General features: G+C 47.4%; 2 protein-coding genes across 7 annotated transcripts; one reads left to right on the top strand and one right to left on the bottom strand.

Annotated features, from left to right (window-relative positions):
- Positions 1–857: 857 nt before the first annotated feature.
- On the bottom strand, positions 858–21,977 carry poc1b (POC1 centriolar protein B). Of its 5 annotated transcripts, none has more exons than XR_013451111.1 (13): positions 21,344–21,977; positions 20,789–20,873; positions 20,306–20,477; positions 19,988–20,167; positions 19,780–19,887; positions 19,514–19,629; positions 19,240–19,373; positions 18,866–18,934; positions 18,616–18,768; positions 18,370–18,507; positions 5,929–6,194; positions 5,177–5,390; positions 858–2,221 (listed from the first exon to the last, which is right to left on the bottom strand). XR_013451111.1 is itself a non-coding variant. In XM_040162411.2 (13 exons), the coding sequence occupies exons 1-12, from the start codon at positions 21,365–21,367 to the stop codon at positions 5,217–5,219; spliced, it is 1,584 nt and encodes a 527-aa protein (XP_040018345.2). In that variant the 5' UTR covers positions 21,368–21,977; the 3' UTR covers positions 858–2,221; positions 5,177–5,216. The 5 variants fall into 5 exon arrangements, 4 of the variants coding, with proteins under 4 accessions (XP_040018345.2, XP_077938528.1, XP_040018343.2 ...); XM_040162411.2 differs by having other exon boundaries at positions 5,929–6,159; XM_078082402.1 differs by having other exon boundaries at positions 1,232–1,323; positions 5,929–6,159.
- cep41 (centrosomal protein 41) lies at positions 21,957–27,305 on the top strand. 2 transcript variants are annotated; one of them, XM_040162415.2, is made up of 11 exons: positions 21,957–22,153; positions 22,424–22,487; positions 22,608–22,655; positions 23,258–23,319; positions 23,580–23,649; positions 23,742–23,886; positions 25,124–25,275; positions 25,372–25,439; positions 25,573–25,687; positions 25,786–25,989; positions 26,102–27,305. In XM_040162415.2, the coding sequence occupies exons 1-11, from the start codon at positions 22,121–22,123 to the stop codon at positions 26,230–26,232; spliced, it is 1,092 nt and encodes a 363-aa protein (XP_040018349.2). In that variant the 5' UTR covers positions 21,957–22,120; the 3' UTR covers positions 26,233–27,305. The 2 variants fall into 2 exon arrangements, with proteins under 2 accessions (XP_040018349.2, XP_040018348.1); XM_040162414.2 differs by having other exon boundaries at positions 25,372–25,687.
- The last annotated feature ends 132 nt before the right edge of the window (positions 27,306–27,437 follow it).

The raw sequence follows: 27,437 nt of genomic DNA on the forward strand, positions 1-27,437 counted from the left end.
TGTGATCCTGGTTATGAAGGAACATGTCAGCCACAGTGTGAATAACCAACGTGTTTTAATAGCTTATGAACAATAATAGAGCTCTTTGGTTCAGACGATCCCGGTACTTATTCATATGATCAATTCATTGTTGTTTTTTTAGGAGATGTGTTGACAATAAACTCATTTAAAGAAATGCACACCTGAGTCTGTGTCTAAATAACGGAAATAATTTTAGCAAAATAATGGACTATAATGGAATAATGGAGCTGGATGTGGAAAGAGGTAGAGGTGGAGGACGGGGGAGGAGACCTCCCAGGTTTCAGCACAAGATTTGGAGAGACATTCAGTGGAAAGGTCAAAAAACCATTGGGGAAACGGGAAGAAGCCAGCTGTGCCAGATGTGACACTGCCAATTAAAATGTGTCAATGTGTCCCTTCAACACGTCCTTTTGCATCAGGCTGGATGAAACAAAACATGGAGGGAGTGGGGTTTTTTGGCGGTGGGGGGGGGCTGTGAGCTGGGTTTGGGACTCATTTGAGGCTTTCTGAGGAGTGTCACAAAAAGGCACAGACGGTTCTGACCTCACCAAAACAAAGTACCCTTTTTTTACCCAAATGTCTACTATACATCAGAGTGAAGTGGAGGGAACTGATGTTCTTCCACAATTGAGTGGTCATCTGCAGATTATACCCCATCACATCGCAGGCAAAAAGTGAAGAGTAGGTACGATTGGATGACAGTAAAAGTAGTTTGCGTAGGAAATGAAATGGAGAAAAGTGACAGCATGAGGGGTCAGCGGAATGAAGCAGGGACGTCCTGTCATCCAATCAGTGAAGGCAAAGAGGATGGATAAGAAGAAGGAAACAAGAGATTAGAGCAATCATATGACTTTATTATTCAGATAGAGGATGATTGTTCACCATTGAGCTACATCCTCCATCGTGTATATTCAGGAACAATTCTAGGTGGTTCAGTATGAAGAAGACTTGGTATGAGGGTCTTATTTTCTGCACATTTCATACACTTGATCTGCGTAAAGAGAAGCATTGATCATCATGTGAAGAAACTTCTCTCCAGAAATACAAAGTAAACACAGAAATACATCACATTATTAATAGATAGAGGCCATAGAAAGTCTGATTACAAAATAACGAGACCCGTTAGACGCCGTGATGCGAGTCCGGCAGGTCGTGGATGGCCAGGAGGGAAGGATGTGTGACCCCCGCGGGGACCTTTGAGGCCTTTGTCTCCAGACCAATGCCACCCTAAGATGCCAGGAAGTCCACCGCTTCCTTATCTCGGGACCGGAGACGGGGTTTTCCCACGTTTGGGCATTTATTCTGGACAAAAAGGAACCAAATGAAACCAATGAAGACCAAGCCGGAAGCCTGGTGGCGTTTATTTGTAGGGGAGTTTTTCTTCTGTTTCTTCTACAGGTCAAAACATGCTGAAAAGCGACTGTCTGACTCTGTGAGTCTTTGAAGGGAGAATGTAAGACAAGAGGCCGTCTGAAGGATGAGCATTATAATTATATCGCATTGGATCTCTTGTATTTCAAAGGCTTGTTAATACTTTCTCTTCATAACTACCAGTTCTTAAAATGTGGCCGTTTAATCAACTCCAGATTTTTGTCGAAAGGGTTGTGCTCTTTCTTTGTAACGTAAGTCTGACTCAGGTGTCTCCTCTCACCGTGATGTTTGCGCCTTCAAGTGGTTACGGTTGATTTCAGATGAGTGGTGTTTCATTTTGAAGTTTTTTTTGGTGCAGAGAGTTAAATTCAGCTGTAAATAGGACCGTCTTGTGAGTTCTACAGGCACAGTGACACATCTCGACGAAATCGAGTGAAGCCGATACATCAACATGTGACAGATGCACTCTGAGGAAAGCTGATAGCTGTGGTGTTACTAAACTGCTGATCGCACACAGAAGACCCCTCGGGGTCACGTTATATGATCATCTCAAACAAAGCAAGACGACGTCCAGAGCTTAAACACAGTTAATTGGGTTTTCCTTGGAAAAGATTGGCTTTAGTAAAAAGCACTGAATCGCCTTTTTGCCACTTATTGAACCATAAAAGAGCTGGTTTCACGTTGAGGAGGTGAAACTATTTGGGTTTAGTACACTGTGTGTCCAGGATGCAGGAAGTTCCAGGAGAAAGGAATAACATTTTATTGGCCCCTAAAGGAAGGGAAAAGGGTGAACCTGTTCTCAGAGGCCTCGTGTACATGTGTCCGTTTCCTGAGAGAGAGAGAGAGAGAGAGAGAGAGAGAGAGAGAGAGAGAGAGAGAGAGAGAGAGAGAGAGAGAGAGAGAGAGAGAGAGAGATCAAATGGCAACAAACAGATGACACAAGAGCGGAGGTCTCTTTAAAGCTTCTCCCTGTGCGGAAGTCGGTTGTTTCATCCTGTGCTCGATCTCTCTTTCCTCGTTTTAATAGCCCCCCCGCCCTCATCACCAGGAATAAGCTTTCAACATTCTAACCCTTGAAAAAAAACGGTCAGGAGTTCAGCGGCCTGACGCTTCGGAAAGAAGGTCTCATCTCTCCTTCAGTTCATCGGTCAGGAAATGCAGCGCATGAAGTTGACTAATGAGAATATTTATTCTTTTTGTTTTTGGTTTAGTCAATGAAGGAAACATTAAAATAACAGTATTCCCTCCCCTAGCATAGACAATGTCATTCTAGCATCTTCCAGGGGAACATATTCTGACTGAAACATTCTAAATTTGACCTCTTTAAAATGTTTAAGTCAGGCATAAATCCAGTGCCAGCAGTCAAGCTAAATTAGGCTTTAAAGTTACCAAGAGTAACAAGAGTATTTACGAGCACCGGAGTCCCTTTAGATTAGTCCTGCTCCTCCCAGGCCTCCCTTCCTGTCCCGCGGATTCATTTGACCAGATCAGCAGTGAGAACTTTAACTGCCAATCATGTAAAACCACAAAACCTGTTTGTTTTTCTGTTTTTAACGCGGGAGGCACAGGAAGCGGGCTGTTCTGGCACACAGACAGCATTTTTCCGGCTGAGGAAAAAGTCAAACATAAAAAACAAACAGGGCGGCCGTTAGTTGGGCGGCGTGCAGGTTCCACTGTTTACCTTTCTCCTCCTGCAGCCTGTTTGAACAGGTGTCACTGCGCGTGAAAAGGTGTGCACACGACATAAAGCACAATCAATTATTGTTATTGCATCCTGAGCTCGGAGTGACACTGTAACTCAATAAGCGTGGGCCTTCCTCTCTCCACTCCCTCCTCCTTTGTCCTTCGTTTTTTATCTCCTCGTCCCCCGGAGGAGATTCAGGGGGAATTTTTTTTGGAAAAGATGATCCTCGTGTTTTTCCAGAGACGGACGGGCAGGAAGCGGCAGAAAAGAGGAGAAGGGGTTTGTCGATTCGGTTGGGAGCTAAAGGCAATGTTTGTCTTGCAGGTGCAGCTTATTTTTATATGTACTTAAATAACCAAAACGGTCTACTTGTCAGGATGGAAAAACCTGACAAAAGCTATTTAAAGGCAGGGAGTTCACTCCCTTCACAAACCACAGTCCAATAGTTTTTATTATAACCTGACTTCTGATGTCATCTTCAACGCCGTGAACGCATCGAGCATTCTGGGGGTTTAAAGCGATTTGAAAAAGATTCCACCACAGTAGGTTTGTTCCATGTCTCCGTGCTCGGCCCTTCTAGTGCACGTGAGCGTGCCACGCTACAGAGAGCCTCAGAGGAGGAGTATGGCTCCTCCCATTCAGGATCCATGTTGGCACGGTTACCTCTTGTTGGCTACTAGACGCCAGCTCAGCTCAGCCGTGTTGAAGCAATAAAATAAAGTTCAGTGATCAGATTCTGGTTTAAAGGTCGACTTAAAGATTTAAATCTGGCCTCGATCTTCTAAAATGTTTTTTGTACTTTTACGCATGATGTCTATATGAAGTCCTCTCTGAAGTGGATCTAGTCCGCAGCACTTCATGTAACCAGTGGAGAGCCAGAGATGCGGGAGGAGGAGGAGGTGGTGACCCGTAAAGAGGAAGCGCAGGATGTGGCGGGGAGAGATCTGCCTTTGTGTGGCTTTTTATTTTCTTACTGCTTCCTCTCGACCCGGCCGCAGGAGAAACATAAACAGCTCAAGTCTCCACGCTGGGCGCGAGCGAGACACGGATCACGTGGTCGAGCTGTAGCAGACAACCAGCAAGATCAACACGGCAGAAGTTTCATCTTGAATATCTAGATGTCCTTTAGATGGAAAGTTTTCCCTGACTTTCCAGACCAATTGTTAGTTACTTAAATGTAAAATAGAAGTGAAAAATGTAATTCTGAGAACAAAATCTTGATAAAAATCATTCCGAACCATAAAGATGAGACTGCTCTGAAGGGATGTGACTGTTTTCTGTGGGACTGTGTTCACACTGGAAAAGACCTGAATTCAGATTCATGTGAATGTTAATTCAGTGAGTGTAAGGCGGGTTTCATCAGCCTTCGTGTCCTCGTGTGTATATATAGATGATACTAATAACAGTAGTGCAATATTTATTTATACAAATTACATTTCATGTGAGACACGTTTCTAAAAAGACAAAAAAGGTTCCAACCAAATATGTAATTGCAGAAGCTGCGGCTTCAACGTGCTACTACTCAAATGTACACGGGGGGAACATCTGTTCACAGCTGCAGCTGTGCCGATTGGACACAACACCAACACACCCCCCCTTGTACTTTATTCTAGTTTCATGTGAGGAAAGTAATAACATGACGTAATGCACTTCCTCGCAACTGTACCCTAAAAACTACATGATCGAGGCAAACTTTTACCCCAACAAGTGTTTCCTCAAGCTTTACAGCTTTTACACCCCCCCCCCCCCCAATATAATGGTAGGAAAATTGCTGCTAATCCTAACCTAAACTTAAGTCTGATCTTTATAGGTTAGTCCTCACTTTGCCAACGTGTCCTCACTCGTAAATTCTAAAAACACACATTGGGCCTGACAAAGATAGCTGTACGAACACACACACACACACACACACAGAAACCAGGCTGTGATTGGCTGTACAGCTGAATGTCCTTAAGAGGTGAAGAAAGGCATGGACAAAATATCGCGCACACACACACACACACACACACACAAATTCCTGACAAACCCACCGACCCCTGAGGGAGACCACCGGGGTGGCCATTTTGAATTACATGCCGACACACACACACACACACACACCTCCATGAGTCTTGGGGTGTAAGTCTGTGTGTTTGCGTCCTCAGTCGGCGTGTGTTGGTGCGTAGGAGTCGGGTGCTCCACCCGTCCCCTCGCTCTGCGTCCTCCGCCTCCCCCCCGACTGCTGCACGTCCCTGAGAACCTGGGACTGGTTGAGGAGAAATCCTTTCAGCTTGTCCTCAGTGAGGGTGAGACGCTCCTCCAGCACGTAAACAGTCTGCATGTTTGAGGAGAGGGTGCAATAATTATAGAGCAGTCACAGAATAATTATAGTATAGTACAAAATATGAAGAACATCAGAGGCTTGAAATCAGCCTGGTTTTATGAATCGAGGATAAAGACGGACAGATTTCTATTTACTGTGACACGTTCGCGGTGTTTCCTCAGGAGAGCAGCATTTTCAGCGTTGATGCTGACAGTTGCTCTGATTTTAAAAAGCTGCTTTTTCAATAAAATGTCTGATTACTAGATTGTTCTAAAGTGGATTTTGCATCATTTTTTAGAATCGGGAAAACGAAGCAGGAGACAAACAAAAATATTTCTTGTGTTCGGCCACTTTGACCGTTCACTTCGCGTGCATACGTGTTGTTTGCTGTGGATTAACGCGTGAGAAGTGACACCAGAAAACAAAGAAGCATAAGCACTCATTTCTAGATCCTCTGTCCGGCCTCCCACACGTCCATTCCTCTCTTTTTGGGGGTGATTTATACCCCAGCAGGACCTCAAGCTGACAGTTTGTACCTTTACTGACTGACCTGCGTGAGAATATCCAACTGTTGAACAATGTGCTGCAGGGTGGAGTCCAGACCCGATGGATGACCGGAGAGAACCTCCAATGGGTGGGTCGGGCCTCTCTCCTCCTCCTCTCTCCTTCCTCTTCCTCCCGTCTGGCTCCAAGCAGGCTCCGCTGCCCCTCTGGTACTTTCCTCCTGCATCCATCCTCCCGCGGGGCGCGTGAGCGTCGAGCGTGTTCCACCGTTGGGGAGCTGGAGACGGAAACAAGAGGCCGATCGTCGGCCATCTTTCACACATTGAGTGTTTGGTATCAAATGAGCATCATAGAACTAGTGGACATTAGGCTGAGGAACAAATCAACCATCGGCTAAAAGGACGAGGATGCATTTTATAATATGAGTATTTCGATTGTATGACTTTATACCTTTAATAACACGGCTATTTGCACTCTGAGCAGAGCCCTGCGGTCACAGACCGTCACTTTCATTGAGAGGACAAAAATGTAATTTTCACGAGTAAAGAAACACATGTGGTGGGAACAAGAACAAAGGGAGAGAACGTTGCGTTCACATCTTCCACCTTCATCATTTATCCGGGCCGAGACAACAGCGCATGACTTCACATGTAAGTAGTTTCACACACGCTCAGCAGAAGCTTTATTCTACTGGCAAGAGTTCCCTGAAGGCATCGGACGACTTAGCGATTCTAACTAGTATTTCAGAGTCGGGAGGGCCGGCAAGAGAAGAAATAAATCAGGAGGATGACATTTGTTTATTTTCTTTGAGCAAAAGTCTAAATGTTAAGAATAAAGTGGAAACGTTAGGCAAAGAGATAGAAGATAGAAAGAAGTTAATCTCACTATTTAAATAGTACGACATGCAGATCAAAACAAATACATCCCACTGAGGGAAGTAAACCCATTTATTAATCTAGCTCTTTATACAGACGTCAGAAGAGGTCCAGTACGTCATGTTCTAAGCAACGTTTACCCGTGCTGTATGAAGAGGAGCAGAGCAGGAATGAGTGAGGGATGTCAGGAGGAGGTCACACATTCCAGCCCCAATGCACGGAGCAATCGATTCCAGCTCGCTTCCTGCGCACTGTCCTCACTTCAAAGAGAGGGTGGAGGGAGGCAGGAGAGGAGGGAGGAGAGGAGGAAAGGAGAAGCGGGTGTGAGAACAGGAGGAGGGAGAGTTGATCTAAACTGATTGAAGGTGAACAAAGCAGTCAGTGTGCGGATGGCAAAGCTCTCGTTATCTTCGCTCATTTCGCTTTATTTTCTTCTCTCTATCATCCCCCTTTCCTCCCGCCTGGCCACATATGGACAACATCTGCTCAGCTCAGTTGCCCTCGGCAGACCTCCATGTGCAACCCCCCTCCGCCAGGAAGTTTGGGGTGCAATCAAACATTTAACAGCCAGGGGACCCTGGCCCCCATGAGTGTTACACACACACACACACACTAAAATCTGTGAGCTCTTTCAGTTTCAGGTAAACCTCTGTAGGGTAAACCTTCTCATGCAGCACGTAGTGATGATTTTATCTGTGAGGTAATATTAATTCAGTTCTAGAAAGATGTTAAAAAGGAAACTGCCGCTCTCTGTCACCGACGTTGATTCGCTTTGATTGATTCCATCCTCAGTGTATTATGTCATGTTTTGTATTAATGAAGATGTTTCTGAAAATGGCTCAAAAAAACCCACTGCGGCCAGGCTGTTTTAAATAATGAAAAAAACAACGACCTAATCATGCCCAGCGTGTACCCGTCAGGTGACCTCTTCGCCCCCCCTCACGCCCTGTGGGAGTCGGTAGGTGTGCAGCCCTGTGACGGTGAGAGAGCATCTTGTGGTCACAGGATGCAATCTAATGCTGCTAACAAAGCGCGCTGCATGGAGGCAGGAAGTCCTCGTTAAAAAGAAATGAAAAGGAGGCATTAGCCCTGACCCCCCCCCCTCCGCGCCCTGCTTTCACTTTTCTATTTCTGCAGAACACACGCACACCCTCTGGACACAAACGCATTCAGAGCAAAAACATCACATCATTTCAACCAGTAATCTGAATTTTGTCAGGTGGTTTTAAGTCGCTGAGAGACGGCTTCATGTGGCTTTGAGGAAGTGGATGCAGCCTCTTCATTTCTCACCCTCCCTCCCACAGCAGCCACCAACACGCTCAGCGGAAAACATCCTCCTCGACAGAGGATCACGGGCATGAATGAGGACGGGGAACATCTCCACCCAGATGTAAATGACACAAAGTGACTACAGCTGAACATAAACAGAGATGGAGCTCAGTCGCTGAGGCCGTTACAGAGACACATTCACTCAGGAGCACTTTTCTGTGTTCTCCACCACGGCCCTTCTGTCGACGGGGTTACAGTGTCCCCAAATGGAGCCAGTGGAAGCATCATTGGGTTGGGGAGGAGCGCTCGCAGCGTTGCTGTGGAAACAGGCTTTGCCGGCCTTCAAGTGGATTGTTTTGGGACCGCAAGACGTTGACAGCTAGCCCCGCTGCTCATCCTGGCGGGGGCGTGTGCTTCGGGCCCGCATCTGGACAACGTGAGCAGACACTTAACGCACGCACACAATGCCTCCCCCAATGCCGTTCATCCCGTTCACCGCGAGGCCAAGGGCCTTGGGTCTAACCTCAGCTAAAAGGCCCTCCCATCACCGGTTAGCTCCGGGCTGTTGCCATGGCGAGGAGCGGTGTCTGTTCTCATCTGCTGTCGCGCTCGGCCTCCGGGAGTCTGATATAATCTCAGCCCGTCTGCACTAGGCAACCTGAATGCTCTCGCATTAAGGCGCTGACACACCAAACTAACGTCAGCAGAGCAGCAAAGGCTGACCCCTCACCTCCCGTCTTCATCGGACCGGTGTGAGGGAAAGGACACCGGCAAACATAAAAAGTGCCACAACGACAGACAAAGACCAACCATTTGGATGCTTAGTGGACCATTCTTATTACGTATCAGGTGGAGGTGGAAAAGAGTTCAGGCCAAACTCAGGAGTCCCATTAGTAATTAATTAGTAAGTCCACCGTATGCGAAGAAGCAACACATTGTCAATAAACATTACATTATGAGGTAATTGTTGCTTGCTCGAGGTGTGAGCGGAGCACCACGCGAGTAGTGAAAGACGCTTGTGTGTGTGACCGGTCAGCGAGGTTTCGTCCTCTGGAAACCCCAGAGGGACCTTTTGGGGACCAGCAAGTTCGATTCGGATTCCTGGGCTGCTGAGCGCTGATTCAGCCTTGAAAATACAATTAAACAAAACGTCCATGAAAAGTCCTTCACTGCCTGGTGTATGTATTGATGTATAAAGAGTTAGTGTTAAAATGTGGGCAATAATTGATTGGAGTTCTGACAGCCTGAGAAAGGCGGGACGTAAACGGCGGAAATCACTGGTCACTGAAGGAGGGAAATCAACCGACTGACCCTTCAGGGGTAAACTCCTCTGGTTGTAAAGAGGTCCGTGAGGAAACAACCCTGCTTCGCCCTTGTTTTATGCAAACATTGTTCTAAAAACGCCTCATTCGTCCCAAAGTCAAGGCCTCAGAAGGAGGAAGGGCGACTTTGTCGACATCTAAATACAGACACACGTTTCCATTTGCTGGAACTTTCAGTTCTTTCTTTCTTTGGCTGCGTGCTCTGTCACGTTTACATCCTGTGAGTCAGTCGGCAACTCTGGTTCCTCTAGTTTCATCACCCCTTCACGTTCCGTCCTACTACACTTCCTCTTCTTCTACTTTTCCCTCCGTTACGTGCCAAGTGGCAGCGGCGCCTCGTGTTATCTCCCTTCTCGTATCTTTGGCTTCCACCGACAGGAACCGCTTGCTGGTCATCCACAGAGACGAGGGACTATGCCCAGACACGAATGGGGAAGGCGGTGTTTCTGAATAATGGCTCTGGTTTGGTCGTTGCCACGGTAACAGAGACAGACAAATTTAGGAAGTTGCGAAATCCTTGATTGATCGTGATTCACTATGTTAAAGGCGCGTCTTGATTCGCGGTGAGCTACTTGCCGTCTTCGGGGCGAAACCTTTTCCCTTCCGGGCGCTGGGTTAGCGAGGCCGGATTTAATTCTACTGGAGGTGTGAGCCAAAAGCAAAAGGACAGACACAGATCTGAACAGTAACACGCTTGCAGATTTATGCTTTGAATGGATCACGCAGCAGAAAAGTCTCTTGTTAGCGAGGACATGAGGCCTTTCGCTGAGAACTTCAGTGACTCGTATCCCAACCAGGGGCTTTTTTCTTTGGTTTCTTTCCCACCAAAGTCTCAAGTAGAGGCGAATCCTTTCACAGCAAGGAAGTGAATGAGCGTCATTGTGGCTTTGCATGGGATTAGCCCATTTTGAAGCCCCTGAGTAAGATTTACCCACATTATTCACATTTTAATGGACATTCCCTCCCGCACATGCCGGCTCAAATCAAAATCCGCGGCAGTGAAATAAGGCGGCGGCGGGCTTAACGCCACGGAAGAAATTTCAAGGTTCATTGACCTCTCTCGAGTGCGAGTATTGTGAGAACACAACGAGTATTGACATGACAAACTGGGAAAATACATAGATTTGTCCCTTTTTGAACAAGAATGAATGGCCGTACAAAAAGCAAAGGACAGGCAGATGTGACTCTTCAAAAGGCCAGCGCAATCATTTCACATGGTGCGATAGCACTGCTCTTCATGGTCACACCGATGGCTTCCAAAAACAACAACAACAACACACTGCTGAGTTGTTCAAACAATGCAGCAATGTTCACTTTAATCCAGAAGTCCACTCCAAATGCACCCAATGTTGTCAACCGTACAAATCTGCTCCTGGTGGGCTTGATGGTAAATTCCCTCTCGATCATTAACTGATGGCCTCCAGGATAAGCGGTTTGACAATGGATGCATAAAATATTTTTACTATTTCAACCCTCAGCCATTTCTGTGCTGTATTATATATATATAAAAGTTTTGCTGCGTTGATGTGGCGGCATCTGTCGGTCAGACTGATAATTGCAACAAACAGAAACGTCTGCGTACAAGAGGACTAAAGCAATAATAACAACAACACAAATGACACAATCTAGAGCGGGTGGTTGGTTTGTCCGTACGGTAGAAACATGGACGATTATTACAAAAATAAGAGCTTTCCCCCATATTCACTCTGCAGCGCATCAACGTGTCGGAGAGGACGGGAAGAAGAAGCTCCATCATGCAATCTGCTGACGCCAGTTGTTGAGGATGTGGTAATAAGAATGAAACTTGGGAGTGTATGCCAAATGTAATCAGAGCGCACAACGTAGCATTCCAGAGCACCGGAGGAGAGATTGTACGGATTTCCATCAGCTGACAGCCATCCATATCGGGCCAGCAAATAAGAGATGTCAATAACGACCCGCGTACGACTCCGTCAGCCCTCTAAAATGTGTGTGTGTGTGTGTGTGAGGGGAGGGGGGGGCTGGCACTGCGGCAGGTGGCAAACCAAATGACTAGAGGGGCCAGCTGGTTGGATCAGAGAGAGACAGCTAGCCCGGCCACCAGTGAGTGGCATCACTGAGAGAGGGGGCCCTTGAAGGACGAGATGGCGGGGGAGCAGCGGGGGGTGGAGGTGGAGGGGGGGGTTAGAGGTCACACCGCGTCTCTGCCCTTCCCGATGCTGGCGGGAGGGAGCAGACAGCCACAGGTGGGCTTTGTGGGCTTTGATCTTCGGTCCTGAGGCACCGAGCTGCCTCTCAGACTCCAACCAGAGGGAGGAACAACAGGCAGGGCTGTCGGTCCACGTAGTTCCATATCTGTGTGCTTCTTTACTGCTTTGTTCCAGTTAGTTTTTATGTTTTTGTGAGTGCTGAAACGATTGCTGGAGGAACTCCATTACGGCCAATCGATGGTTCACATTCACGAGAGCTGAAAGGAAATTGTCTCCTTTTACACTATTGATATATAACAGCTAAAAGAATTCTAAAACATTTTTGTATTTTTAAGCAGGTCTTATTGCTGCAGTTTTTCCTCAAAGGATGCCATGTCTATTTCATTTCAGTTTATTCACAATATAGTTTAGATTTGGAAAATGTGATCAAATGTGAACGTGTCAAAAGTAACCAAGTAAGATTTACATAAAACCTAAATATTGTCAATGTGAGGGTTTGTTTGTCGGCCTCCTCTTGAGCCTTCTCGTCCTCTTGAACCTTGGCACCGAGGGGTCAGATCGGACCTTGGATCAAAGAGCTAAATTAAGCTAACCGCTAGGAGCGAAGGCATCAAACGATGGGGCACATGAGGACCATGAGAGTGAGTGTGTGCGCGCGCTGATATTCCTTCTCATGGAAACGATCAACAGGTGTTTTTAGAGAAATCGATATAACAGCGGCTCATTAAAAACAACCTTCAACTCTGGTTAAGCGATTAAGGGCTTGAAAATCTGAGTTGACGGAAGGCTTTTTGCTTTTAGTTTCATGTGTTTCTGTTCTTCAAGACGTTACGTTAATAAGTGAACTACATTAAGGGTGAATGACATTAACGCGACCCACAAATCAAGAGCTGCAAACTAAGCTGCAGGTCTTCCTCCTCTAATATTAAACAACACACGAGGCTTTGCTCCCGATTCCTTTGTCTTCCGTTTCAGCGGAAGCGGCGTGCTGGTAATCTCTGCATACTTTGTGCTTTTGCCAAAAAAACAAAGATTACCAAACGAGTCTTGTGCCCAGACCGGATTATTGCAAAGTGCAACAGGCTCTTCTGAGCAGAACATTGTCCCCACGCAGACTGAGACTTTAGGCGGTCAATCTGAATACCACAAGAGATGGTTACCTCAGACCAAAAGACCTCACTGACCCACGAGGGGTCCAGGTTCCTGGGGCCTGCCTGGTGTTATGCAGATCTCATTCATGGTCATTGTTAAATTGACTTTGCGGAGGAGGGGAAAATACTCCAGAGATAAGAGGTCTGAGGAAAGAGTCCTTCTGGTCCTTTCCGTGGTACCACCTCCACGAGATCCAGGGGTCAAACAAGCCGAACCCAACAAGCCCACTCGGTGTTTCCTCCTGGGCACTTCCAAACACAAGGCCTTTGTGCTCTACAATGAGGGGAGGGAGACGAGCAACTGCTCCAGAGGGTGTGAATGGAAGAACAACGGCAGCAGGAGGAAAACAGGATTAGAAACATTGTGGATTCAGGTGATCAGTCAAGGTATACATACATATACAGGTATACATGTGAGCAAGACATCATTCATTCTGATTGCAAAATGTTGGATACAGGCCCGCAGAAATGTTTTATATCGCAGGTATCTGTTGTACAATCAAGGCCAGAACTCAAAGGATTTGAATTAAAATGGGAACATAACTGGGTCCAAAACCAAATCCATCAGTGTCAAATCCAGGAGAATCCGGGAGTCACTTGTATCTACGGACCTCTCATGAGGCCCCCGGACGAGGCTCCTGGTCTGGGGCACAAGATCACCGGATGTTTGTTGACAGCGGCTGTGAGTGCAGACTGAGGCCGCGCATTCATCAAAGCAGCAAAAGGGACTTCCTGAGAATAACTAACTGGAACGGGCGACTTCCTTCCATTAGGCTGACTGAAGCGCTCGGATGTAGCCGCTCACAAGGACACTTGGTGCACAGAAGGTAGCACGTGGACATCGGAAGGATGTGGTCAGTGTGTTCCCTTTACAAAGGTCATCTTCACCCAGTTGGCTCTTATAAAACACAACATTTTGTCAGTTTTTCTTGTCGTAGCTTGACGGATGAGAAGCTGAATGAAGGAGTAGGCCTCCTTCATTCAGCTTCTCATCTCATTCATGAGTAGGAGAAGGACTCCTTAAGAAGAAGAAGGAGTCATTCATTTAATCATTCTACAAAGTCACCCATCTTTTACCATTGTGACATTCACAGGTTGTTCTGTTCCTCTACAGACAGTTAATACTTAACGGTGTCACCGGGGACAACACACAGGGCTGGAAGCCTGCGTGCCTGAATGCAGAGAAACACCCGACTAAAGAGCCCTTTCAAGCTCAGTCACTTCAATCAATAACTTTTTTTCCATTTGGATTTAAACAGATGGAAGATACTCCCGATTTTTCTTAGAAATAGATGTGTTGCCGTGTGTGTGTGTGTGTGGCGGGGGGGGGGGGCGCGCTCAGGTGAATGTAGGACAGGTTAATCTCTCTGTGTAATCTTGACACACATCCAACCGTGTGCAGGACTGGCATCCTTTCATCCCGAGGGAGCCGGCGTGGACGCTGGCAGACGGGTAAACGGACGAACAGCAGACGTGGGGATTGAGAAGTGGAATAAAAAAGAAAATCCTGTCCAGCTTTGCTGCGGATTGAAGAAGAGTGCACAAAAATATCCGGATGGCCCTCAGGAAGCTTTATTTAATGCAATGAAGCCAACGAGATCTCACACATATTTAAACCAATTCAAAGGCTGTGGCTCTCACAACGAAATTGTCAAAACAGGCGGGTATCCATTGGGGGGGGGGATTGAGCTGCATTGCAACACAAATGCCTGCTAATCTGCTTTAGCACTTAAGCGAATACCAAAAGGACTGCAAAGCACCTGTGGGAACTTGCTTGCCATTCAGCATTAAGCCCGCTGCTAATTTTCTAATTGTCCCATTGTAAGACAATGCAAGCTCAAGGCTAACCCCTACCTAATACCTAATCCCCCCCACCTCCCCCCACCCACAGACTAAGCCTGCGCCCTGACGTTCTTGCATGTTCCCACACTTACCGTCTCACGGCCAACGCTAAGACACTTAAGCGCCTATCAAACAAGAAGATTACGCCCCAACCATCATCGAAAAGGAAATAAAATAAAATAGGCAGCAAACACTTGAAACTCATCGCTCGTCATTCACTTCCAACCACCGGTTCCTTGTGTGCTCTCTGGGCTTTCGGGGCACCACTGAAGGCAGCGCTCCCTGGTTCGGTGCCTCTACAGAGGAGTGATCGGAGACTGGACGTAGTGGACGAAGTTTAGGAGAGATTCTCCTTTAACGTGTTTTATGCAGCAGTTTGACGCTGCACATGCAATGCAAACGCCGTTCATCAGTGCAGCTGTGGGAATCGGGGGGAAGGGGGGGAGGGGCGAATGACTTCCTAACCGGTGGACTATTTAATGAGTTTAATGAGGGAGGGGGAGCAGTGTTGAGTTACGGCTGCACCGGATCGCGACCCCGGGGCGATCTCAGCGCCAGGGAAAGGGATTTGTTTTCATGTGACCCTCCATTCACCGACACGTGTACAAAGATCCACACATGCACTAAATAAACTGAATATATTACTGAGACTAGTTGTACACACAACAGAAAACTCAAATTATCAGAAAGAACACAACAAGAGGAAGAAATGTTTTCTCTCGTCCTCTCTTTAGGTTTTTATGATGATGTCGTACTCAAATCTCAAATCTCCTTTTTGTTTTTTCCCTATCCTGTTCTATTTTAAACTCCTAAAGGTTCCACCCTTTGTCCACGCGGGGAAGGACACACATCCTTGTTACCGTTTGCCTCTCAGGTGTCCCGGTACCTGTAATAGACCGGCCGGGCTATTTTTAGCCTCGCGCACGGACTGAACACGTACCCTCAGAGGACAGATCTGATGTGAAGGGATGGAGGAGGCGCCATGGAAGAAGGGAAGCCCTTGGAGTAGCGTCGGCAGAGCTAAACTATCGTAATATGTCACAACGGGGGGCTGCAGCAAACACAAAACTGCATGACGGGCGGCTCGCTAGCGAGACTAGAAATGATATTTCGCTGATGGTGACTTCCGACTGTAGAGCGTGCGTCCTCATCCAGTCACATGCTGGTCACCCTCGCACCACGTGTTACACGCAGTCAGAACGAGGCCGTGTGCAAAACCACGAGGCCTTCAGGGACTCCCTGTCCTTGAAAACTGTAAAAGAAAAATGCAGATCCACAACAAGTGATTGCATTATCACTACCATAAAGCCATTCTTTATTTAGAGTTTGAGATGCTGTTAAAAAAACACTGCTGTAATAGTAAATACTGAGTATAACACAAACGTGCGACAACTGGGCCCTCCGGTCATAAGCAGGAAGGGCGTGAGAGGTGAGGTGGGCATCCGCAGAGAGAACCCGCTTGAATTAGTGATGAGGCTTGCCCTCCTCTTGTATTTTTGATGAGTGAGCTCTAGTTTTGGAGACTTGCATGCGGGCGGCGGAGAGACCGGAGACGCCACGGGGGGGGTGGGGGGGGCCCCTCTCAGCGTCACCAGTCCTGATGACGCCCGTAGGCCGGTCAGGATGCATCACGGCATTTTTCTGGTCGATTGGTTCTTGTTAATTACACCCGGAGTACCACGAGGAGGACGGCGCGACCCAGAGGGAGACATACTTGAGTAAAACTGTGTGTGTGTGTGTGCGTGCGTGCGTGCGTGCGTGCGTGCGTGCGTGCGTGCGTGCAGCCTCTGGGAGACTGTGAACACCCCCCCCGCCCCTGCCCCTTTGGAGCAATGTTACTAATTTCCGTTGTGTCTTGTCACTCGCATTCTCCACTAGAGCACTTAAATCTGGTATCTAAACCTCCGGGCCATCCAATATCCTGTCCTCCCACTGCACAGGAAGCTGGGGGGGGGGGGGGGTAAACGTAGACGCATACAGTGCACGCTGCAATTACACAAACAGGGTCATGGCTCTGTATTTATGTAATGGTTCACCTGAATAGGGTCCCTACAAGTGACAGAAGAACAGGTTTAAAGTACCTCACATGTGATAAGGACCGCAGATTAACAGTGGGAGGGAGGGACACACACACACACACACACACACACACACACACACACACACACACACACACACACACACACACACACACACACACACACACACACACACACACACACACACACACACACACACACACACACACACGTCATAGTTCCGTCACACCGAACATCCGGAGCGCCGGTAACCAAATCCAACCTCCTGCTATCCAATCGTCTCGTAAAACACGCGCCAGTTCATCAGACGCTTCATTAGAAACATTTAGCGTCAAACCTGAAGCTCAGATTCCAACTTCTGACCTAAAATAACAACCAACAATGAACACAAAATACACACAACTTAAAGGATGTTCATGCTTTCTGCCCGTGTGCGGCGATGAAGTGGCATTCAGATAAAACACAAACACAGCTGATGCCAAACCGTGTCCTTGACGAAATTCCCAAAATGTAAAGAACATCACATTTCATCTCATTTTGAAGCAAGGCGTCGTTAATTTGCAGTAAAGATAAAAGCTTTGCGTCGACAAGGAAACAAATTGTGGTTAATCGTTTAGAACATAATTCGCGCAGCCCATTTTAAAACACGCACACACATCATTGTGAAGAGTCACTGAAGTCCAACAGAGTGAAAGCGGAGGAGAGACCTCTCTCCCGTCCACGCTCGGACACATCAGGGCAGCAATGAGGGCATGAGGGAGGGGGGAGGGGGGGGGCATTCGGGGCAGCAGGAAGGGAAAGCACTCTGAGGACATCGGAAGGAGGAGGAGATCCTCAGTGATGGACATCGGAGCTGACAGGAGGAGTAGCACCAGGGGAAGCGAGGGGGGGGGGGGGGGGGGTGCTTTAACCAGGAATGACTCTGAAACACACACAGTCCCCAAACACACACACACACACACACACACACACACACACACACACACAGAGAGAGGAAGCATGTATCCGCCGGGTCAGAGCTAATCCTGCTGTGTGTGTGTGTGTGTGTGTGTGTGTGTGTGACCACAGGGAGCCGCGAGGTTGAACACGCTACCAGAACTCCAGCTCGTCTATTATTGTAACTGCTGAGGCAGCTATATAATATATTCAATAATACTATACGTTAGCCATATAAACTGTGCTGACAGACCGTCACAGCTTCATCCAATCACGTTCCTGTCCCGCCAGGCGCCCTCGATTACGTCTTCGCGTAGAAGTATTATCTCCCGGATTAGTCACAGTTTTAAGCTCTTTTTAAAAAACACAAGCTCAGCAACTACTTGGGGTTAATAAAACGTTGGATTTAAAATGTCTACAAATGTAAAGGAAAAGTATTTGCCTCAATAAATGAACTCGCCACGTTCCTAATACACCTAATAAACCTGTACATCGAGACGACCACCCCCCACCCCTCCCGAGCGGCCTTGTGCGGAGTGAGTGGACGGCGTTAATTCGCATCCAGGATTTGCTACGTTACAGCGTTCAGGGCCATGAGGAGTGTACCAGCCTGCTGTGGACAAACAATTTATGACCACACAAATGATGAGCAGGATTAATGGGGATCTCTGGAGTGAATGAACGTGCTGCAGAACACCAGTCTGTACTGCCACCTGGTGGCCGTGGCGTGAACTTGATGTTTTGTGTACGTTATGTTGTTTATGTCTTTGGTGTATTTGTAGCACTCTCTCCATAAAAAAACTTTAATTGGATTTTTCCTTTGACCCGCTCAAGAAATTGTGTGTAATTGATTTTCCCACCTACCCCGAGTGGGAGTTGGAACGTGTGTGTCTCTGCGACTGTGGCGTCCCTCTGGCGGCTCGCTGCGGTTCCACGAGCTGATTGGCCGAACTCCACGACGAGCGGATCAGTGGACCGAGTGTCTGCCACCGCTGGGCTGATCTGTGAGGAGGGGGACAAAGGTCCCATAAAGCTGCTCTGAGACCTTTACACGTCTCTGGACTGTAGGAGAGCTGCTATCTGACCAGATCACGTTAGCGCTGAACTGACCTGAATGGCCGAGGCCTTTGGGAGGTGGAGGTGGGGTCCTCTGGGGTGGATGTCGGCTACGTGGGGCGGAGGATCCGGGGTGGACCTCCGGCTGTGTTGTTGCAGGACATTCTGGTAGGATTTGATGTCAAAGTTTGTCCTCCACATCAGCACCTACGTGATGGACCAGCACAACTTCCATGAACAACGTTCTGCAGATAAAACTGTAACCTTTAAGTCGCTAAATGTGAAACGCAATGAAAACAACAACCTGACCACCAGCTCCCCCCGAGGCAAAGAGGTCACCTGCCCTGGAGAACGCTACAGTCAATACAGGGCCCTGAAATGAAAATAAAAAGTTAAAAGGCCGCGTTAGTCGGTGACTTTCAGTCGAATGCGTCCATGGTTTCAGTGTAAATTCTATAAATGGTTTGGACGCAGATAATAAACTCAGATGATTCTGTATTTAAAACCCAAACGCTCCGTTTGTTTTCAGGCTTGGAGTCATTAGTTAACACGTTGACTCGTTACAGTAAAATACCACCGGACTCCATTGCTGCAATGCATTGACCACAGTCACAGATCTCTGTTGCTGAAGAGTAAAGTCAAAGAGCTGGTCTGTGTCTCACTGAGCTGTAGCCTCACGTTGTGTCCGTGCAGCGTGTAGATGAGGCGGCCCTCCAGCAGGTCCAGGATCTTAACGGTGCCGTCACTGGAGCCACTGATCAGGTAGTTGTTGGACGGGTGGAAGGAGAAGCTGTTGATTCCCGCACTGTGGACTGATCCAAGACGGACAAAAGAAAAACAAAGGGAGCCAATAAGAAGCCGGCATTTAATCTCGGTACACTGATACTAGGCGCGGACGTTTCAGGTGGTAGTTATGGTTAGTTTTGGTTAGAGCTGCGATATGAAAACAGACCTTGATAATGCTGAATCAGCTTGTTGGTCCGTAGATCCCAGACCTTCAGGGAACTGTCGGCTCCCGAGGACGCCACGCAGGTGCCGCTCGAGTTGAAACCAACAAACGTTTCGCATCTGGAAGAACAAAAAGGAAAAAAGTCAACAGTCAACAGAGAAAAGAAAAATAATCTCCTGCCAAGTAAAATTACATTTGAAGTGACTAGACCTCAATATTTATAATGAAAACAAAGCTAAGGAGAATGCCGGGACCTTCCGAGGACCTACCCGCCGTAGTACGTGAAGCAGTTGATGCAGTGTTTGGTGGACGTGTCCCACAGCCGGACGGTGCCGTCGTCTCCGCAGGACGCAATGAGACGCCCATCAGGAGAAAACCTGCAGCAACCAAAGGCAAAGAAACGACACTCTACGACTGCTCAGATAGATGGAAAATCTGCAAAGGGGGATGAGGGGGGGGGGGGGGGGCTGTGGGCACCTGGCGCAGCGCACCCAGTTGGTGTGTTGGGCGAGGGAGCAGACGAATCTCTGCTGGTGGACGCTCCACACTTTGACCGACTTGTCGTCGGACGCCGTCGCCAGTCTGAGGCCGTCGGGGGAGAAGGCGACGCTGCGCACGGCGGCCGTGTGCGCCTTGAACGCCGTGGACGCCCCTTTCCTGTGAGACACGGGGACACACCCTGTGAAACCTCCCGTGGCGCCTCGGCTCTCATGGTTTGTGTTGTTACGGCCAACGTAGCCGAGGGGGACACGTGCTCCTGACTCAAAGCAGAGAAAAGGAGAAACCCGCGCCTACGTGGAAGGCGTCCACAGCCGGACCGTTCTGTCTTTGGAGGAAGTAGCTACGAGGTCACCGGAGGGGGAGAACTGCACGCCAGTGATGACGTCTTGGTGGCCCACGTAGCGGAAGGCCCTCGCCTTTGGAGCCAGATTCCAGATCATCAGGCTCTTGTCCACTGACCCGGAGGCTACAGGGACACGGGGGAAAAAAAGAGCACTGGTAAGACTTCCACACTGAACCTGAATTCCTGATATCTTAAAGCAGCTGTTACAGAGAATAAAGTGGGCTCAGGTTGTACTGTTAACAGGTTAAGTGTGTCTCATAGGAAAGAAGAGGCCCATCCTGGTGGAAAAAGCTAATAGGTCATCACCAAAGATCTGACACAGAATATTTTACTCAACACAATTGCTTCTTGTGAGCCAAAAGTGTGACATGTGATTACAAGGCAAACATCTGCTGCCAAATAGCATCCGCGAATGTGTAAACCGTGTTTATTACCCAGCTGCTTGGAGTTTGGATTGAAGTCGACACAGGTGACGGCATCCTTGTGTTCCTTGAAGTGTCTCTCCAGAGCTGGATCCTCCTGCGAAAGATGAGGCACAATCAAGTCAGGGGACGGTCTGCATTTCCTCTGCAGTTTACAGGAGTGGTTCTTTTGTCCAAATCGTTTTGCATTGTGTGAGGGACAGAACTGTAACAAGGGGGTTGCTCATGATGCTGGGGGGGTGGAGGGCTGGGCAAGGAGTCCCTATGGGGTGACGTCACTGCTCGGTTGCGTTTGGTAAACGCTTTAAAGAGACATTAAAACGAGCAACACCTTAAAGGATAAGAAAAAGCAGTGCAAGAAGCTAAGTGTAATATGTTTGTAACGTTAGTTAGTAGCGAGGACCAAAAGGTGTGTTAGACTCAGGAGAATCCTCTTAGCGGAGTCGCTGCTAGCTCGGAGAAACGTGCCGACTCCGCGGCGTCTAAGTTAGCACAAGTGTGTGCTGTCGAAGTGACACACAAGCACGCTTGATATCATTTAACGAAGTATTAAGCCAATACACTTACCATAACAGACGACATGGCGGGCATTGGACAGTTGACGTTGTCAGGGAGAGAGTTCAACCGTCCCGCCGCTCCGCAGTGTTACTGCCATGACGAACAGAGCGCCTTCTGCAACCGCCTCAGACCTGACCAGTCAAACCCAGAGAACACGGCACTCTGCTCGATAGTCCTTTGGCGACGGTATTTTCCATTCCGAGTTAATAAAACGTTCTCAAGCGTGGGTTGTGTATGCATAAGACGCTAAATAGACACCCGCTGCATCTATAGTTACAGTTAGCGGTGAATAACCGGGTTCCCTGTGACTTGATATTGTAGCAACCGGGGAGAGTGGTGGTGCATTCGCGAAACTTGTAGATAATACAATCTGATATGAGCAATCCACTCACGATTAAAATACAGCATTCAAGTTGAAAGCATTGCAAATTCATTGAGAAATTATCAGTCCCCATTAGCTGAAATTGTCCGCTAACGGGGACTGACAGTTATCAAATGTATGAGAACATGAGACAGTGAACACGTCCCGGGCGCTGCCAACCAACCAAAGGACCTACTAAAACGAATGTCACCGAAAAACGGAGCGGTTGTTTCCATGCGACATTTAAGGCGCCATGGCATTAGGGTGGAGCGTCTATCGCTGCTAAGCAACTAGATGCCATGTCATATGATGCTCCGTGGGAGACCGGGCACAGTATCAGCTCCTCTGATTGGCCCGTGGAACAGCAGTGACAAATCATCAGGGAGATTGTTAACAGTTGATGTTTGGTATTATGGTTTGAAAAGATGTCGCTCAATCGGAGTATCGGCAGTGCGGAGGTAATGCTCGTTAAATTACAGCGTCTCTCGTATTATTCCCCCGCTAACTGGTGGTATTACCCGATCGATACTACCACATAACATTAGCTGTAAACATACAGCGTGAACCAACAGAGTTAGCTACCCTAGCATGCTAGCTAGTTAGCTGTGGTTGGTGTTTAGTTACCATATCAACGGCAGCAAAACTAACGACGTCTGCTAAATTAATGTAACGTTAGCTCCTACTAAGATCCTGACATAACCACCAATTTTGTTGTCCTTTCCTTCCAGTACATGAAAAAAAAGATACCGAAAAACGAAAAGTATCAACATGTCAAAACCAGGCTGGACACAGGTATCCTGTCCATTAAATGAACACACGTTACTACTGTGCGATAAGCTAGTGTCACCTCTTTATGACTAAAATGATCTATAAATGCCTTATTTTAATTTACTCTCCTTTTTTATACAACAGGATGCAGCCTTACAAAATATCTGGAAAAAATCGAGAATATAAAAAAAAGTGAGTAACGTTAAATATTTTGTCAAGGAATACCAGCGAGTAATTTAATTCGATCATGTTTTATCTTTCTACATACCTTTGTTTGGTCCATTCATACTTCTCAGATGTTTTTATGTGTTTTTTGTCTGACGTGCTGTCAAATCTGACAGCTAGGGAAAAAGGTGTTCCATTGTGGGGGGTTTTTGCCATGTGATTAAGAATGAAACCGTCTGCATAAAGATGGCTGCATTATTTTTTAAGTCTGACATTATAAAACCATTTCCAAGTCTTCAAACTTGAACTGCTGTGCCAGAGATTAATAGTGTGTGTCCCGCTGATATAAACATCTTCAATGTCTTTTTGAAGGACAATCTAAGGACTCAATGGGCGTTGTATGACACATAGTAGATCTGATGTTTTAGGAATAGTCACAACACTACTGTTGGTGGAAGGATGGAGATAAAACATACCTTTTTATTTATAGGGAATACAAGCCAAAAAGTGTCGGGTTTAAATGCAGGTAGAACTAAACCTTCCCGCTGCCATGAAGGCTTTGAGGCTCCCTTCCTCCTGTAACTACCTAGATTCAAGCATCCCTCCAACCCCCCCGCCCCTATTGTCAGATTACAGGTATCGAAAAGATGAAATCTTCAAGCGGTTGAAGGTATCAACATTTGCACAATTGGTGAGCAGTGATGCACTTGTTTCCTTGTAATAACATGTAGTCAAATATGTATGTGTCATATAACTAAGTTATTTCTGTGGACTGTATATCAGACTGTATTGTAGTGATTCATAATTGATATACTACTTGGTTGAACACTTAGACCTTCCTTTAGAGACTCCAGGACGCCGTTCTCTTTCCTCTCTTCCTTCCGATTTCTCTGCAGTTTTTCTTCCCGCTATGCGCATCTTCGAGTTCAGAACTTGTTTGTTTCACACCAGGTGCTTCAGGTAGCCTCCGTATCGGAGCTGAATGATAGCGAGATTGACGGCGAGTCACACAGGACAGAAGGTAACCAGCCGAATGAGGACTTTGCAATGTCGCTGGTTCTGGATATCCTGTAAATGTTTAGTACGGTAATCGGATCCCTGTTGTTTTTGCAGACTGTCTGTCCGTGGCGTCTGACGTCGACCTGGAGTGCCTGTCTGAACGCACCAACGGCTCCCCACAGGCCTCACCTCCTCCAGCTCCCCAGCAGGCAAGAGATGCCGGGGAAATCTGCCACTCTGCCAGGTCGACACTACTAAGGTACGGAGCATCTCTGCACCCTTTGCAGCCTCACAGAGCACGTGCTGTGCACTCCACGTCGCGCATAGTTTGGTGTGTGTTTTGGGCCAAGAGAATTGGGCCACCGGACCAGCTGTTGGTGTGTCGTTTGAACTCTCGCAGGTTGGCATTTGTGTGCTAGCGTTGTAATAAATGAATAAATACATTGGGGAGGACAAGTAGTTGACACACATTTAGCAGTTTATTGCATGACATAAGTATTTGATCACCTACCAACCAGTAAGAATTCCGGCTCTCACAGACCTGTTAGTTTGTCTTTAGGAAGCCCTCCCGTTCTCCACTCATTACCTGTGATAACTGCACCTGTTTGGACACGTATCAAATACATGTTCTCCCCACTGTGAGTATCGATTTTATGTGTTTGAAGGAAAAATCTTGTTGAACTAGATCTTTATTCACTGTTGCACAAAGTCAAGAGCAAAAGGAGAACTTCTTTTCTTAACTGTGTTCCATGTACTCACACCTCAATGCCAAGCGTTAACCACAAGCACACCTGTAACCCTACACCCCCCCCCCCCCCCAGACACATGGGTCATCCAGTTTCCTACCCCCCTTAGGACATCTGCCTGTCTCTCTTCACCACCCTTTATCACACAATACCCGCAACGTGTTCTCAGCGTCCCCTCCGCTCACCTGTGTCCCCCCCCTGGAGGGTAACAGAGCTTTTAGGGCACCTCCCCCTCAGGGGAGGGCAGATGGAGAGAGAAAGTAGGGCGGGGCTGGGGTAAACCCACACAAGGGGAAAGTGGTGGTGTGCTGCGAGTCTTCGACTAAAGGTAAAACTAGATTAAATATACCAACATCTAGGTTTGATCTGTATTTAACGGCATATTGATGGTTAAACACACCAGCAGCTGTTAAACTGACTGTTTAGGACACAAAATCATTTCAACAAATTAAATGACTATTCTTTCTTTTTTAGAAAGAAAGAAATAAGAACGAGTCCCACAAGTCGCTATTAATTTAAAGTTCACACATGGAACTTTAAAAAGGGTTGTTCTTTATGACCCACATAAGAATATTGTCTATTTCTACATCAGGATCATTAATGCCCGTCATCAGGTCGGATTCTACCGCATGACGTTAGAAATGGTTCCCCAGAAACAGCTGTGTGGCCGGGCCCGTCGGAAGGAAGGGAGACCCGGGAGAACCAGGAACTCTTGACACCGATTAGCCTAAACCTCTTCACCTCTCGCAGTGTCATCAGTGGCATGGGGGAGATGAACGTGGACCAGAGCCGCCGGAACGCGCCGGGCCCCGAGCGCGCCGACGGGCCCTACCCCGACTGCCCCTACCTGCTGCTGGACGTGCGAGACCGCGACCAATACGACTGCTGCCACATCATCAGCGGTAAGAGATTAAAACGAATAAATACACGGAGCCGGATCATCGGATTCCTCCCGCTGCTCTTAACCGCCTCTCTCTATCTCTCTCTCTGTCCAACAGCTCACAGCTTCCCCATCGCCACTCTGTCTCGGACAATGAACCCCTACACCAAAGACGTGCTGGAATATGTATCCTCCAACAAAAGATTCACCTGCTGTCTTTCCTCATCACGTAGTAAACCTGCGAATCTGTGTGGAGACCAAAATCTATGGAAAAACAAGGCCCACTGTGATTGTGAACTTAACCCGCGACACTTCACAGAAGAACGCCGCGGGGAGGATCATCATCGTGTACGACGAGGACGAGAGGACGGCCGGCCAGGCGGCCACCGCCATGTGCCAGCGGGGGTTCGACAACCTGTTTCTGCTCTCCGGGGGTAAAGTTAAAAAGAAAAGCGCGATCTAATCCAGAGCAAAGACAGTCATCTCGAAGGAGACCCCCTCCCCCCAACCACACCCTGCTGTCGTCTCCCAGGTTTAAAGGTGATCGCTCAGAGATTTCCAGAGGGGATGACGACGGGCTCCATCCCGGCCTCGTGCTCCTCCCCCTTGCTGAGGGCGAAGAGGAGCTCCGCGCCGCCACCGGCGGCGGCCGAGGAGAGGTGGCGGTTCACGTCGGACGAGCTCAGCAGGATCCAGGAGCAGCTGGAGGAGACACTCATCCCCAGCAACTCCAGCAGTGAGTTTGTGTGTTTGTTCACACTCAACCCCCCCCCCGATATGTCTTTGCTCCATGACGACATGAATAAGAAAGTGAGATGTGAAATGAAGGCCGCGCGTGTTCCCCGCAGGCCGCATGTCGTCCAGCCGCACGTCGTCCAGTAGCTCCGCCTCCAAAGCGTCCAGCGCTCGCAGCAGACAGAGTTCCTCCGTCTCCGTGAGGGACGGCGCGCGAGTTCAGAGCAGCAGAGCCTGGAAATAACACCCCCCCCCCCTCCTCCTCCCCCTGCCCCCTCCACGTACCTCCGACACAAGGTCCCTTTATTGCTCACGTCCCTTTAGCACGCGGACGCTGAGTATTGAATTCTGAAACGACACAAAAGGGGAAATTATAGAAATATTTGTAATCAATAAAAGGAGATTTTAAATCCGTAGGAACGTAACACAGACATTTTGTTTCATAGTAATGCGAGTTCTTTATCCTCCTCTAAGAGATATTACGTCAGAAGTATTTTGTTTTTCTTATAATATTCAATAAATGCTGCAATCTTTGCACAGGGCCTCGTCTGAGAACTGATGATTTTTTTTTTTTGTTCATTATTTTTCATCCACCAGCTGATGAACCTCAACAGATGATGATGTCATTCCGTTCTAATCCTTTCTCCTCTTTCACATTACTTCATCCACAAAGGTCCAAATTGACTCGTCAGTGTGACAGCTGACAAATAAATGTTGCCTATAATGTAACGGATGGGGTGTCATTTAAATAAGGATCCATTTTGTAATATTATGAAAAGCTGCAGTAATTTTGTAATTTTCTCCACATTCTCATTGCTGTGATCCCTTAACTGACGACAACCCTTTCAGCCGCTGATGTGTGTGTGTGTGTGTGTGTGTGTGTGAAAGGCACTGTTGCATTTATAAGTACTGTTTCATTGATAAGCAGTATTTCTGTGTGGCCTTTTTCTTTTGTTGGCATATTGGTGACTTAATACATTGATCTTTTTATTCTGAATACACTTATAGAGTATAGTAATGTATGGAGAACAGTCGGATCACATAATTTTATTTGTAAATGAGTGTCGGATTTAAAGGGTATGATTGTTTGCTGTATCTCAATGAGTCAGAACGTTGGCAAAAGCAACTGAATGATTTATTTTGTTCAATGACTTTGAATAAAATCTCTTTTTGAGAGATGCTAACGTAATTCGGTAGTGAAGAACGTAACAACCTCATATTCTGGTCACATCAGGGTAATGGCAGAAATGTGAAGAAGAAAGAAAATGTAAAAATGTAACCCATAAGCATCAAATAAAACAAAAATAAATCCTGTGATCATATTGGTAGAAATATCAACCAATACAAGTCCTATTTTTTATTCTGTCTTTTATGTCTCATGTTGGACCATGTCTGAGTAGAGAGACGTTTGAAGGATGTGAAATAATAGATAAATCGAATGTGCATAAA

This window comes from Gasterosteus aculeatus, chromosome X (genome assembly GCF_964276395.1).
Source record: "Gasterosteus aculeatus chromosome X, fGasAcu3.hap1.1, whole genome shotgun sequence".
NCBI classification, from domain to species: Eukaryota; Metazoa; Chordata; class Actinopteri; order Perciformes; family Gasterosteidae; genus Gasterosteus; species Gasterosteus aculeatus.